The sequence below is a fragment of the Amblyraja radiata genome, chromosome 9 (assembly GCF_010909765.2).
Source record: "Amblyraja radiata isolate CabotCenter1 chromosome 9, sAmbRad1.1.pri, whole genome shotgun sequence".
Classification (NCBI taxonomy): Eukaryota; Metazoa; Chordata; class Chondrichthyes; order Rajiformes; family Rajidae; genus Amblyraja; species Amblyraja radiata.
The window spans coordinates 53,585,097-53,597,610 of NC_045964.1; the positions used below are offsets into that span (position 1 = coordinate 53,585,097).

General features: G+C 41.7%; 1 protein-coding gene across 1 annotated transcript in view; it reads right to left on the reverse strand.

Annotated features, from left to right (window-relative positions):
* kcnh5 (potassium voltage-gated channel subfamily H member 5) overlaps nucleotides 1-12,514 on the reverse strand; it is a 177,070-nt gene that overhangs the window by 95,960 nt on the left and 68,596 nt on the right. The window contains exon 4 of the mRNA XM_033026452.1: nucleotides 6,342-6,470. Coding sequence (XP_032882343.1) covers nucleotides 6,342-6,470 — 129 coding nt within the window. The remainder of the gene's footprint in view (nucleotides 1-6,341; nucleotides 6,471-12,514) is intronic.

Genomic DNA, 12,514 nt, shown 5'->3' on the forward strand with positions numbered 1-12,514 from the left:
AGCCCATTGTGCCATCTGTCGTCCCGTGATTGTAGGATAGATTGTAGGATAGAACTAGTGTACGGGTGACCGCTGGTCAGCGTGGCCTCAGTGGGCCGAACGGCCTGTTTCTACGCTGTATCTCTAAACTAAAATAATTAACAAATGTAATTGTATGCATCAACTTGTTCTTTAACCACCGTCCTACTACATCTGATGCAAGCCTTGTATATGACCACCATCGCCAATTGACTGAATGGTTTTCCGGCAGTGGGTACCCGCACCATTCCAAACACAGTAACACTGGTAACACAGAGGTGAGGTCATTTAGAGGTGCTTGAAGAATGCGATTCACAAATTGAGCTGATAAGAACAAAGAAATGCCTTTTACATTAAGGAAGGAAATACTGTGCTGAGAATCCTGCTTAAAGGCCATGCATGGGTATTAAGATAAAAATGATTTCTATTTCAATATCTTTGCCATGCACCATACACATTTCAGCAAAGCTGTACTTTCAACAATGTTACAAGGTACTGCATAGCAACTTAAGTTATATGGAAGATGTTAGCGGGATTCAGAAAGTAATGCATTCTTATTTTGGAACTCTAACAGAAGTTAATTATAGATCTTCATAGCGGTTTTGGGACCAGCAACTAATCGCAGTTCACTTGGTGTGATTGCCTGTCAAAGCCGGAAGCAAGAGGCTCACTAACAACTGGGCCTCAAACCTTTGGTGTTGACGGGCAAAGCAGCCCATTTTGGGCTGGTTGCTTCACCATCAGCAGTCGCTCTGCAAGTCATGAGAGGGATTGATGGAGGGGATTTACAAGTGGCAGCGACTCGTAGGATTGGTGTGGAAATCTACCACCCTCTTCCCACCCTTCTAATCCTTCTGAAATTACTGTATGTTCCCGAACAACACGGAACACTGCAGAACAGTTTTATGAAAATCCCTGGTTAAAGGTGGCACAGCTGGGAGAGCTACTGCCCCACAGCACCAGAGACCCGGGTTCGATCTGGACCTCGGGTTCTGGTCGTGTGGAGTTTTCACATTCTCCCTGTGACCACATGGTTCTCCTCTGGGTTCTTCGGTTTCCCCCCCAATCCCAAAAATGTGCAGTTTTTTTAGTTAATTGGTGCCTGTAAATTGCCCCATAGGGTGTAGGGAGTGGATGCAAAAATGGGATAACACAGAACTAGAATGGAGGTGATGGTTGGTCATTGCGGACTTGGAGTGTGCTGAATGGCCTATTTCCATGCTGTATCTTTCCATCAATCAATGTATTCAAATGATTGTGGGTAACTGAAGGGTTACTTGGATAATACCTTCTGTACCATGGGATTAGAAATATGTTGAGTAACCTAAACTTCAGGATCTTTTTAATTGAAATTAGTCATTCACCCTCTTTTCCACTGGGAATTATCCTCTAAATGTCCACCTGCGATGCTCAGAAGTCAGGGGCTTATAGCACAGTTATTTACTGTTTTTGTTCACTCAGCCATCAGTGTTTTCATGCCATGGCAGCCTGGCTGCTTAGCCTAATCTGCAGCAAGTTTACAACATAAAATCATATGAATTATTAACGAAGTATGTGTCAATACTACCTTGTAGTGTATAGATTAGCCATAAATCAGTTACACAGACTTCTAAAAGACAACAATTCCTCCCGTTTTCCTAAGAATGCAACTCCATGATTATATCTGCCTGGTGGTAATATAACAGGTTCCAGACAAAAGATTATTTTACACCTACATGTTATTGATGCCAGCAGCAGATTAAATCAAGCAGTATATCAACCAAGCTTCTGATCAAAATCCTCTCATTCATGTCAGGAAGCTTAAAATTGTCCTCTGGCTGTGGCTTACACTCACAGGACATCATTAGTTCCTGCTCTACACATAATTTGTGGTGACAGTTCAGGGCAGTGTTGCATTGTTAAGTGAAATTTTAAATTAAGGCCAGTCTGCAGAAGCAGTTGATGTAACAGATCTCATTGCAACATTTGATGAACTAAAACAGCACCATCCAAAACACTTTAACCAATCATTTATCAGTGCTGCTTGAGGGACTTTGGGAAATTGCCTAGGAAGGAACTGCAGATGCTGGTTTACATCGAAGATAGACACAAAATGCTGGAGTAACTCCAGTGGGATAGGAAGATGACCCTGTGTCTAAAGAAGGGCCGCGACCCGAAACGTCACCCATTCCTATCCTGCTGACTTACTCCAGCATTTTGTGTCTATCTTTGGGAGATTGACTGTTGTGTCTGTAGCAACACTTCAGAGATGTTGCAGAAGCAGTGAAACAATTTGGAACGTTATGAGAACACAAAAGTTATTTAGTAAATGTTGGTTTGTTACTTTGATTATACATTCACTTCACTTACATATTTCACAGTATTTACATATTATAAAATAATGATTGTTTTTAATCGATATCTGTAGATACAAAAGGTGTTACAATTTATTTGCACTTCTGCTGAAATTTGGTTTAATACATTTTTTGATCATAAAATATTCAAAAGTTATTTTGCGCACAAAAGTGAACTATCGAGGAGGGATAAAATTGGAAATAAAGCACTAAATCGCTAGAATGCTCAGCAGGACAGGGGAAAGAAGTTGGTTTAACAGCAACAATAACTCAAACAGATATTGCCTCTCCTGCTAAATAGTTCTGGTTTAATAAGGGGAAAATGCTTGGTCGTTGTATAATTTCCATCCATCATAGTCCCTAACATTTGCTGAAGTTGGGAGAGGTGGTATTCAATCTGTTTCCATTTTTGAAACTCTACCATTTCACTATTCTCTAACCTGGCATCTTAAATTCCGATTTTACACTGTCAACTTTTGTCTGAAAGGGGTCTGGGATACTCCACTGTGAGGTTTATGTAAGATGTTTTTGTGCTAGCACAAGCCTCTGCAGGTAATTCAACAGTTTATGATTAACTGGTTCAAATGCATGCCTAGGAATTTATTCCAGGTAGGTAGCGTTAAATATGCTGAGTAGCAAAGAAATGAAATTCAGAGGCACAGTACAGTAGGTGCACACGACTGTAGCTCCACCTTCTCACTGAGTCCCTCAGGGTCAATGATGGCCTGCAGTTTTGTGAGAACCACGGTGAACGATGAGGTCAATGTGGGAACCACACGCTCTTCCACAGGTGAGGTAGGAGGGCAAGACGGATTTACACAGAGCTCCTGTGCATTCCAAGTGCAAGGACTCAAATTTCTCATTACCATCCTGAGCAACCTTCTCTGGTAATCATAGATAAGGAATTCCCAAGAGACAGGGGGCTGCTGCATTTTTCATAAAGGTTTTGAGGACTTTGACTCTAAAGACTGGGTAGTCCCTTACACTGAAGGAATTTAGAAATAGAGCGTTTATTTCAGGAGTCCGCAGTTGGGTATAAGAACAACCAGGTCTGCCCAATGAGCTGATGAAGTGCAACTAGGGCCTCAAAACTGTGAACGTTGGTATGAAAGAGACAGTGAAATTGATTCAGTTTTGCTTCCTATAAAGTGGGAGGATATTGCAGAAATAATTTGGTGCATCTTTCTAATGCCTTGAGGTGTCTGTTATCGGTAGTTCTGCAGCATTTAGGCAGGCAGGGATGACTGACAAGACAAGTCAAAGACAGACACAAAATGTTGGAGTAATGCCCTTGGCCCACAGGAAACTTGAACGGTAACCTCTGGAGACTTTGCGCACCACCCAAGGTTTCCGTGCGGTTCCCGGAGGTTGCAAGTGGTTGCCGGAGGTTGCAGGTAGTGGAAGCCGGTAGGGAGACTGACAAAAACATCTGGGAACCGCACGGAAACCTTGGGTGGGGCGCAAAGTCTCCAGAGGTTTCCGTTCAGGTTTCCTAAGTGGGACAGGGGCATAACTCAGTGGGACAGGCAGTATCTCTGTAGAGAAGGAATGGTCCATTCCTTCTCTCCAGAGATGCTGCCTGCCCTGCTGTGTTACTCCAACATTTTGTGTTTATCTTCGGTTTAAACCAGCATCTGCAGTTCTTTCCTACACATAAGACGACAAGAGTGTTTTATTGTCATAGGTCTAAGAAACGGAACAATTAAATTCTTACTTGCAGCAGCACAACTGCAGCCTGGTGAATGGAGGACCATGAGTTTTATCTCTGATCTGAGGTTTTGACCTTCGAACACCTTTTTATAAATCAACCAAAGCCCATGCTGGTGCATGGAAGACTACTATGAATTTCATAATTTATATCGGGAAAAGTGATCCCTGTTTTCCATGGCCTCATAGTGAACCTTTACTGTAGGAGGGGGCAGGTCAATAGCAAACCTTTGTCTTGCAGATGTTGTGTCTAAGATCTATGCTCTCACATGCTTTAGTGACCGAGTCAATGATAGCTTAGTGCTTGGTAAGCTGAGAGCCTCGCACCCTTAGCACTTCCCATCAGCAATTAATTTCAAGGCAGCAAATATCTGTAATGATTCTCAGAAGCCACAGAGATCTCGATGAATAATGCATTTACCACTTTATCTTTCTAAGATCTACAGATATTTGTGATCTCGCCAAAAGTCTACCACAAATTTACATTGTTGATGATTCAATTATTAATTTGGTCATTTTGAAAAAAAAAATTGCAATGACACTCCAGAGTCAAAGTCAAGAAATAACTCAAGAATGCACCTTAGAAGAATTAGCCGATTAATTATTTGCCATTTCTCTATCCTTTTACTCAAACAAAAGGGATATAGCGTATAAGAAATAAATCAAGTGAAAGGGATTAGGTTTTGACAAACAGATAAATATTCAACCATATTCCATTAATTTTAAGATGTGGAATACAGCCAACATGAAGTGCTGTACCATTTGATTAAATTCTCTGGAAAATAACACCGCACTGCAGCAAATAACTCTGCAGTTGCTATGTATGGGCTACTCACTAAATGTAGTCGATAGGCAGACTGCATTGGCAATTAGCATCCTTCTGCCATGTGCAAGAGACCCAGATGTATATCCCTTCAGAGTTTCACTGTTAACATTTTGAGATGCTGATCAACCATCTTTTTATTAAATTATTTGACATCACTTTCTTATTGCACTTGGGACGGAAAGGGAAGGTGGAGCTCGGATTAGTTTTAATTAAGATAAAACCATTATTGCAGCACAACATCAAGGAAAGGAGCATTGGATGATGACAAACTCCATTCAAAGCATTAAGATTGGTCCCAAGGTTTGCTGAAACTATTGGGGCATTTTAAATACTGCAACATGCTTTGCATCAAGTGCAGTTCCTAGCCAGGGTGACTTTGTGGCAACCAAGTCCTTTAGGTAATGCATGGGGAAAAGAAGGGGTGGAAAAGGAAAATAAAAGGTGGGGTGAGATTGGAGAATGGAAGGGAAGATAGATTGGGATGCGGTGAGGAGTGAAACTGGAAGCTGTGGGCTGGAGGGTGTTGAAGGACTGGTTCAAAGCAGTGGAGGTGGGAAGAAAGGTAGGGATTGTGTATCTGGCACTGGGACTGAAGAGAATGTAGAAGCAAAAAGGATGTTGGGAGACTGGGAGCCAAAGGAGATATTGGAGGACTGCTGATGGTACACAGATAAGGAGAGAGAAGTGGAGGGTGAGATGGGAAAGAGTGGGGCTATTTAAGTTTGGAGTCTGGGTTGACTTAAAAGCCAGGAAAGGGTTTGGAATTAAAGGATCCTCTGACAAGCCCCTAAAGTCAGTGCAAGGAAACCTGACCATGCAAAATAGAAGAAAGCACTGGAAGTACTTGGCTTCAGTAAATAGAAAAAGAAACTGAGATGATTAATAATGATTGGAAAGCTGACTTTAGCAGCCAATTATTTCCCAGATTAAACAAGTGATATTTAATGTGTTTGTATGTTCTACTTCTATTACCTACTTCTGTCAAGGGGGTTGTCATTCCCTGGCTGCATCAATGCAAACACATATGAATCGGTTATGGAGATAGTCTGATTATCTCAATGCAAAATAATAAATTGGTCTTTGTACATCGTAACCTCATGAGTGCAATATCATATCAAGAAGGTAAGTTGGTTATATTGCATGCTGCAAATGAGAGCAAACAAAATAATGGTAGGCTGTAAATGGATCCTAAAGGAAAATGCAACAATATAAAATTGAAGACAAATAATATATTTAGATATTCAGGAGAACCACAGAATGAAGCATCGTTAATTTTCTGTGATGCACACTGTGCAATGATAGAAACTCCTAATGCAACAGTTGTCTCCTCTCTTCCATCACAGCAGTCAGCCTGCACTTAATCGAGTGATACAAAAGGTAAACTATGCTTTAATGAAAACAACATTGAATTCTCCTTTAGCAAACATACCAATTTAGCAGCGGAAATGAAATATTACCTTTTGTTGACTCATCTTCAATGGGTTGTTTAAAAACGGTAATGTCTTTGAAAGTGCATAAAAATAAAACCACCTTGTCATATTCATTTCTTATCGGTGCAATTTGCATGTAGAACCAAAGTGGAGTTCCTGCCAACAGGGGAAAAAAATGCACATACGCTAAAAAGGCTATGAAACAACAGGAAATCAACACGTGCAACAAAAACAAGTTTGATCTGACTGAACAATTGGTTTTGTTCATTGCAGGAATTGATGGTGTGATTGCTTCAGATGGTGGTTCACATTGTACAACCCTATTAGTCCAACAATTAACTCCACTGATCCAAAACCTCCTTCTTGGCTTTCCTTGAAATTCCATTCTTGACCCATACCTTAATCCATTCTAGTCTTTTGCACCACAGCATCTGTCCGCCCGTAACTTTCCATTTGTGAAGCAGTGTGGGGAAATTCGGCGTAACTGTCTGACGGCAAATTGATTTGGTAAACAACATTGAGTTTTTACACTGCAGTTACTGCAACAAAGGCTGATAGATTCCTGCAGGACATTAAATGTGTAGAGATATGGCAGCAAATGAGCAAAATATTGCCGTATGTAATTTGTCATCAACATTAGGCAAGGGAGAAAGGATAATTATTTCTTGTGTTCCCTGTGAGAAGAATAAAAGATTTATATATTTAGTCCAGTGTGAACCTAATATTTCAGACAGGTCCATTGGATATATGAGCAAAGTATTGTGCATTCAAGGATTATTAAATGAAAACAGAAAATACTGGAAGAACTCAGCATGCCAGACAGCATGCATTAGTGGTGAGTTACATTTAAACCTGATCATCTTTCATCAGGTTTATAACAGTTCTCTCTTTATGAATGCTGTTTCACTTGATTTTAGTTTGTCTCAGTAGATGTTGTATCAGTCTGTGATTAGTGTCATCGTGCCTCTAATTTTACCAAGGGTCAAACGTCTCTCCTAATAATGTATCTCTTTGTGACTAAGGCACCCAACTTGATCAGTTGGTTAACATTTCCTGCAGCAATATTTCCACATGAAGGGTTACCATATCCACAGCCGAACTTTGATTTGTGTGGTTATTTGACAGGGAATTTTCTACCTGAGAAGTGTTAAAGGGAGAGCAACTCTGAACGGCCAGAATCTAGCTGGTAACATAAAATTGATTGGGGGATCACCACAGAATACATTTAGTTGGATGACAAGCAGAACAAACAGAGTGAGGCCACACGCAAATTGGAGGAACAGCACCTCATATTTCGCTTGGGTAGCTAACAACGCAGCAGTATGAACATTGGATTCTCTCATTTTAAGTAACTTCATCATACACGGCCCTCTCCTCTCTTTTTACCAGTTCCACAGTTCTCCACATTGTTTCCCTCTTGAGATCACACCTTCTCTAGCCAACAATGGACCTACCCTGTCTTAGGTCATTTGTGGCTGGCCCTAATAGGACCTGACCTTTTCTCACCTCCAGCTCTTCACCTCTACACCGCCCCCTGCTTTCAGTCTGAAGAAGGGTCCTGAGCCAAGACGTCACCCATCCTTTCTCTCCAGAGATGCTGCCTGGCCCACTGAGTTACTCCAGCACTTTGTGTCTATCTTTAACAAATAGCTGCAACTTTGACTAGAAGAGATATACAGCACTGGCCAAATTCTGGAATGGGGAGTAGAACTCACAATGCCGAGAATGTTTCTGTTATTGCCGGAGAAACGTAAAAAAAGGACATCGGTGATAATTCTCAATTTCTCAAATTCTGAATTCTAAGTTTCTCAAAATTATTTCTGGGGAGAATAATTACAGCTTCAGATTTGCATCACTTGTTTTTAAAGGAAGCTGTATTCATTCCATAATTTTGAAATCCAGTACCTATTTCAACTCTCTCAGAAAGAAGTAAAAGTATGCAAAGGAAAGCTGACTGCATAGACAGCAGAATTTTTTTTTGTATTATAGTGATAATTCAAAGGTTGAGCAGCCAACGCTGTGTGAACAAACAATTCATAATGGGTACAGAGTGTTAAACGCATGCTGGTTTGTTGCAGAAGGTTCAATGCTTAAGTATATGAAGGTGAAGATATGCAGTACAATTGTAAAACATAGGACTGCCAGTTCTATTTGTTTTCAGCTACTGTTTGTCCCAGCTGTTGAATCTCAGCATGAGGTAAATTACACATAATGTGCTGCTACCCATGGAACTAGTTATCTCTGTCCCTACTAGAAGTATTGACTTGGTTACATCCAATTGGACATTCATGCATAATAACTACAGGGACCCAGGTAGTGGGGCAGAAGGTTAGCTTGCACTGAAACGCTGACTGCAATATAAAGTTGTCGTGGACAAGCTTTTCCCATTGAGAGTAGGGAAGTTTCAAATAAGAGGACATGACTTCAGAATTAAGGGACAGAAGTTTAGGGGTAACATGAGGGGGGACCTCTTTACTCAGAGAGTGGTAGCTGTGTGGAATGAGCTTCCAGTGGAAGTGGTGGAGGCAGGTTCGATTTTATCATTTAAAAATAAATTGGATAGGTATATGGATGGAAAATGAATGGAGGGTTATGGTCTGAGTGCAGGTAGATGGGACTAGGGGAAAATAATTGTTTGGCACAGACTTGTAGGGCCGAGATGGCCTGTTTCCGTGCTGTCATTGTTATATGGTTATATATGGTTTAAGTTAGGCCACGATGCTGAGTACTCTGCACATGAGCATTTGGTAAAGAGTGCAACATAGGGTCAGTGGTTTGAGTTTTCCTAAGAAAACCGCTGTGACTTCTTGGGGAATAAAAGGCTTTATTGACTTCATTCTTTCCTTAAAACAGAACTAGAGCAGAGGTATATTTGGAAAGAATGGATATATTTTTGGAGATACTTTATTTTCAGAAGGTTGGATCAGTAGTTTAAACAATATCGTCAGTAAGATTTGAGTAAGAAAACAACCCCATTGCGTCTGCAGCAACATATCAGTGACGAAGAGGTTTATTAACATCTTTTTCTGGATACAGCATCTCATGAGTTAGCATCAAAAAGTTAAATAGTACAGGAACAGGTCCTTCAGCCCAACTTGCCATGCCAACCAAGATGCCCATCTACCTGAAGTCCCACCTGCCTGAGTTTGGCCCACATTCCTCGAAACCTGTCCAGTTGTATTTTAAAAGATGTTATAGAATGTGGATGTCGCCAGGAACCGAGGACCTGAGCTATAGGAAGTGGTTGAGCAGACTAGCAATCTTTTCTTTGGAGCGCAGGAGGATGAGGGGTGATCTTATAGAGGTGCACAAAATCATGAGAGGGATGGATCGAGTAAATGAACAGTCTTTTGCCCAGAGTAGGGGAATTGAGAACCAGAGGACATAGGTTTACAGAAGATTTAATAGGAACCTGAGAGGTAACTTTTTTACACAAAGGGTGGTAGGTGCATGGAACAAGCTGCCGGAGTAGGTAGTTGATGCAGGTACTTTTACAACATTTAAGAAACATTTAGACAGGTACATGGATCAGAAAGGTTTAGAGGGATATGGGCCAAATCTCAGGCAGGTGGGACTAGTGCAGATGGGGCACAATGGTCGGTGTGGGGAAACTCCACGCTGTATGACTCTGAAGGGCCTGTCCCACTTGGCCGTCATATACGCGACAGGCCGGTAGTGACTGACGCGTGATGGTCACGCGCGTCCACATGCGTCCGCACAGCCGTCTGGAGCGCGTGACGTCATTTGAAGATAGACACAAAATGCTGGAGTAACTCAGCAGGACCGGCAGCATCTCTGGAGAGAAGGAATGGATGATGTTTCGGGTCGAGACTCTTCTTCAGTGTGAAGAAGGGTCTCAACCCAAAACATCACCCATTGCTTCTCTCCAGAGATGCTGCCAGTCCCGCTGAGTTATTCCAGCATTTTGTGTCTATCACCAATCGTCTTGGCCCCGCTCTGGGAGTAGGAGTGGGGGCGGATCCGGATCCGCAACGGCCGTGAGCCTCAGGCCGAGCTCGGCGATCGTTTGCCTGCTTCTGCTGCTGTTGGAGGTGAGACTTTGCTTTGCGCCAGGGTCTTGGGCCTGTCCTGCTTTGGCCGTCAGTTACGCGACAGGCCGGCGGCGCTCGAAGATTTAGTGCAGGACGAAGTTCACACTCCTCCACGCCACTCCACACTCCTCCACACCACTCCATGCGCCCGTCCCGCGCTATATACACGCTACCCACGCGCTACCCACACGCTACCCACACGCTAGTAGGTCGTGTAAATGGCGCGCGAATGACGGCCAAGTGGGACAGGCTTTTGACTCTGATATCAGCATTAATTACCCCTCTGGCACCTCATTCCATATATCCACCACCTTCTGTGTCATAAATTGCCCCTCAGGATCCTATTAACTCTTTCCCCTCTCACTTAAAATCAACATCCTCTGGTTCTTGAATCCTCTTCTCTGGGTAAAGAACTCAGTACATTCACCTTATCTACTCCCCTCATAGTCTTATACACCTCAATAAGATTGTGGAATACTATTGTTATAATATTTCATTGAGAGGTTTAGAAATTAGGCTGCATCTTATTTCCAACTTTATTTAATACTGATCTTACGAAAGGTGTGCGCTATGTTAGATACACTTGGAGGACAACGTTCATGAGAGGATCAGATTCAGAGTAGGGCAACTGAAGGACTGGATATTTGGAAGTCAGAAGAAGAAAAGCAAGCAATGATAGCACCAAGATAATGGGGAATCATGTGGGGGACAAAAAAAAGCGATGTAAACTTCATAAGTTGTTTGTGTCACAAGCACAAATAAAAAGGAAAACTCTGACTAGGAAAGTATTATTAAAATGCATAATCAGGTTGAAAGATGCAAAGGAAAACTGACACAATTGGAAAAAAAAATTCAAGCTTTATTAGCAGAAAAAGGAAGTAAGGTATAATATTACTGAAATATAATAAAAAAGAACAGTGTGTGCTGGTTTATACACAAAATACTGGAGAAATTCGCTGCGTTACTGCAGCATTTTGTGTCTATGATATCACTGACTTCTGCAGAGATGGATATTAGTGAAAATACGGATATGGCAGAAAATTTTACAGTTCCTTAGTTTCAAGGGAACATAACATTACAAGCATGTTTTATTAAGATTTTCACAGTGAACTATAATGAGAGTTAACTGCACAAACCTAAATAGACAATAGACAATAGGTGCAGGAGTAGGCCATTTGCCCTTCGAGCCAACACGCCATTCAATGTGATCATGGCTGATCATCCCTAATCAATACTCCGTACCTGCCTTCTCCCCATATCCCCTGACTCCGCTATCCTCAAAATCCCAATCTAGCTCTCTCTTGAAAGTATCGAGAGAATTAATGAGGGGCCAATGAATAAAGCACTGAGCATAAAGTACAAGAGATTTATCTTTAAGAAACTCAAGAATGTGCTTACCACACGGGCAAATAGTTTTAAATTCTATGGATAATTTTGTGGCACCAATGAATTAATAAAAGGCAAGTGCGATATCCTTATTTAAAAGAGGATGTGAGGAAATGTTCATATTTACACCCCAATCCCACAAGTCAATCTTGCGATACAATCTGGTCCTCAAATTGTACTCTTAAAAGATTCTTGTGTGTTTCATCAGCAGAATTTTCCTTTAGTTTAGTTTAAAGATACACCACGGAAACAGGCTCTTTAACCCACCAAGTCTGCGCCGATCAGCAATCCCCGCACATTAACACTACCCTTACACACACTAGGAACAATTTTAGATTTATATCAAGCCAATTAACCTACACACCTCTACGTCTTTGAAGTGTGGGAGAAAACCAACGCAGGTCATGGGGAGAACATACAAACTGTATACAGGCAAGCACCAATAGTCAGGATCGAATCCGGGTCTCTGGCACTGAAAGGCAGTAGCTCTACCTCTACGCCACCATGCCACCCACAAAGCCTGGTCCACAAAAGCATTACTAACTAAATGTTGTGCATTTCCTTTTAACTACAGCTTCCCCATGACCTAAACAGCTTCCCCAATGACCTATTGGACTTTACTGGACTTTATCGTGCACTAAACATTATACCCCCTTATCCTGCATCTGTGCTCTGTGGGTGGCTTGATTGTAATCATGTCAAGTCCTAATGCTGACTGGATAACATGCAACAAAAAAGCTTTTCACTGTACATCGGCACACG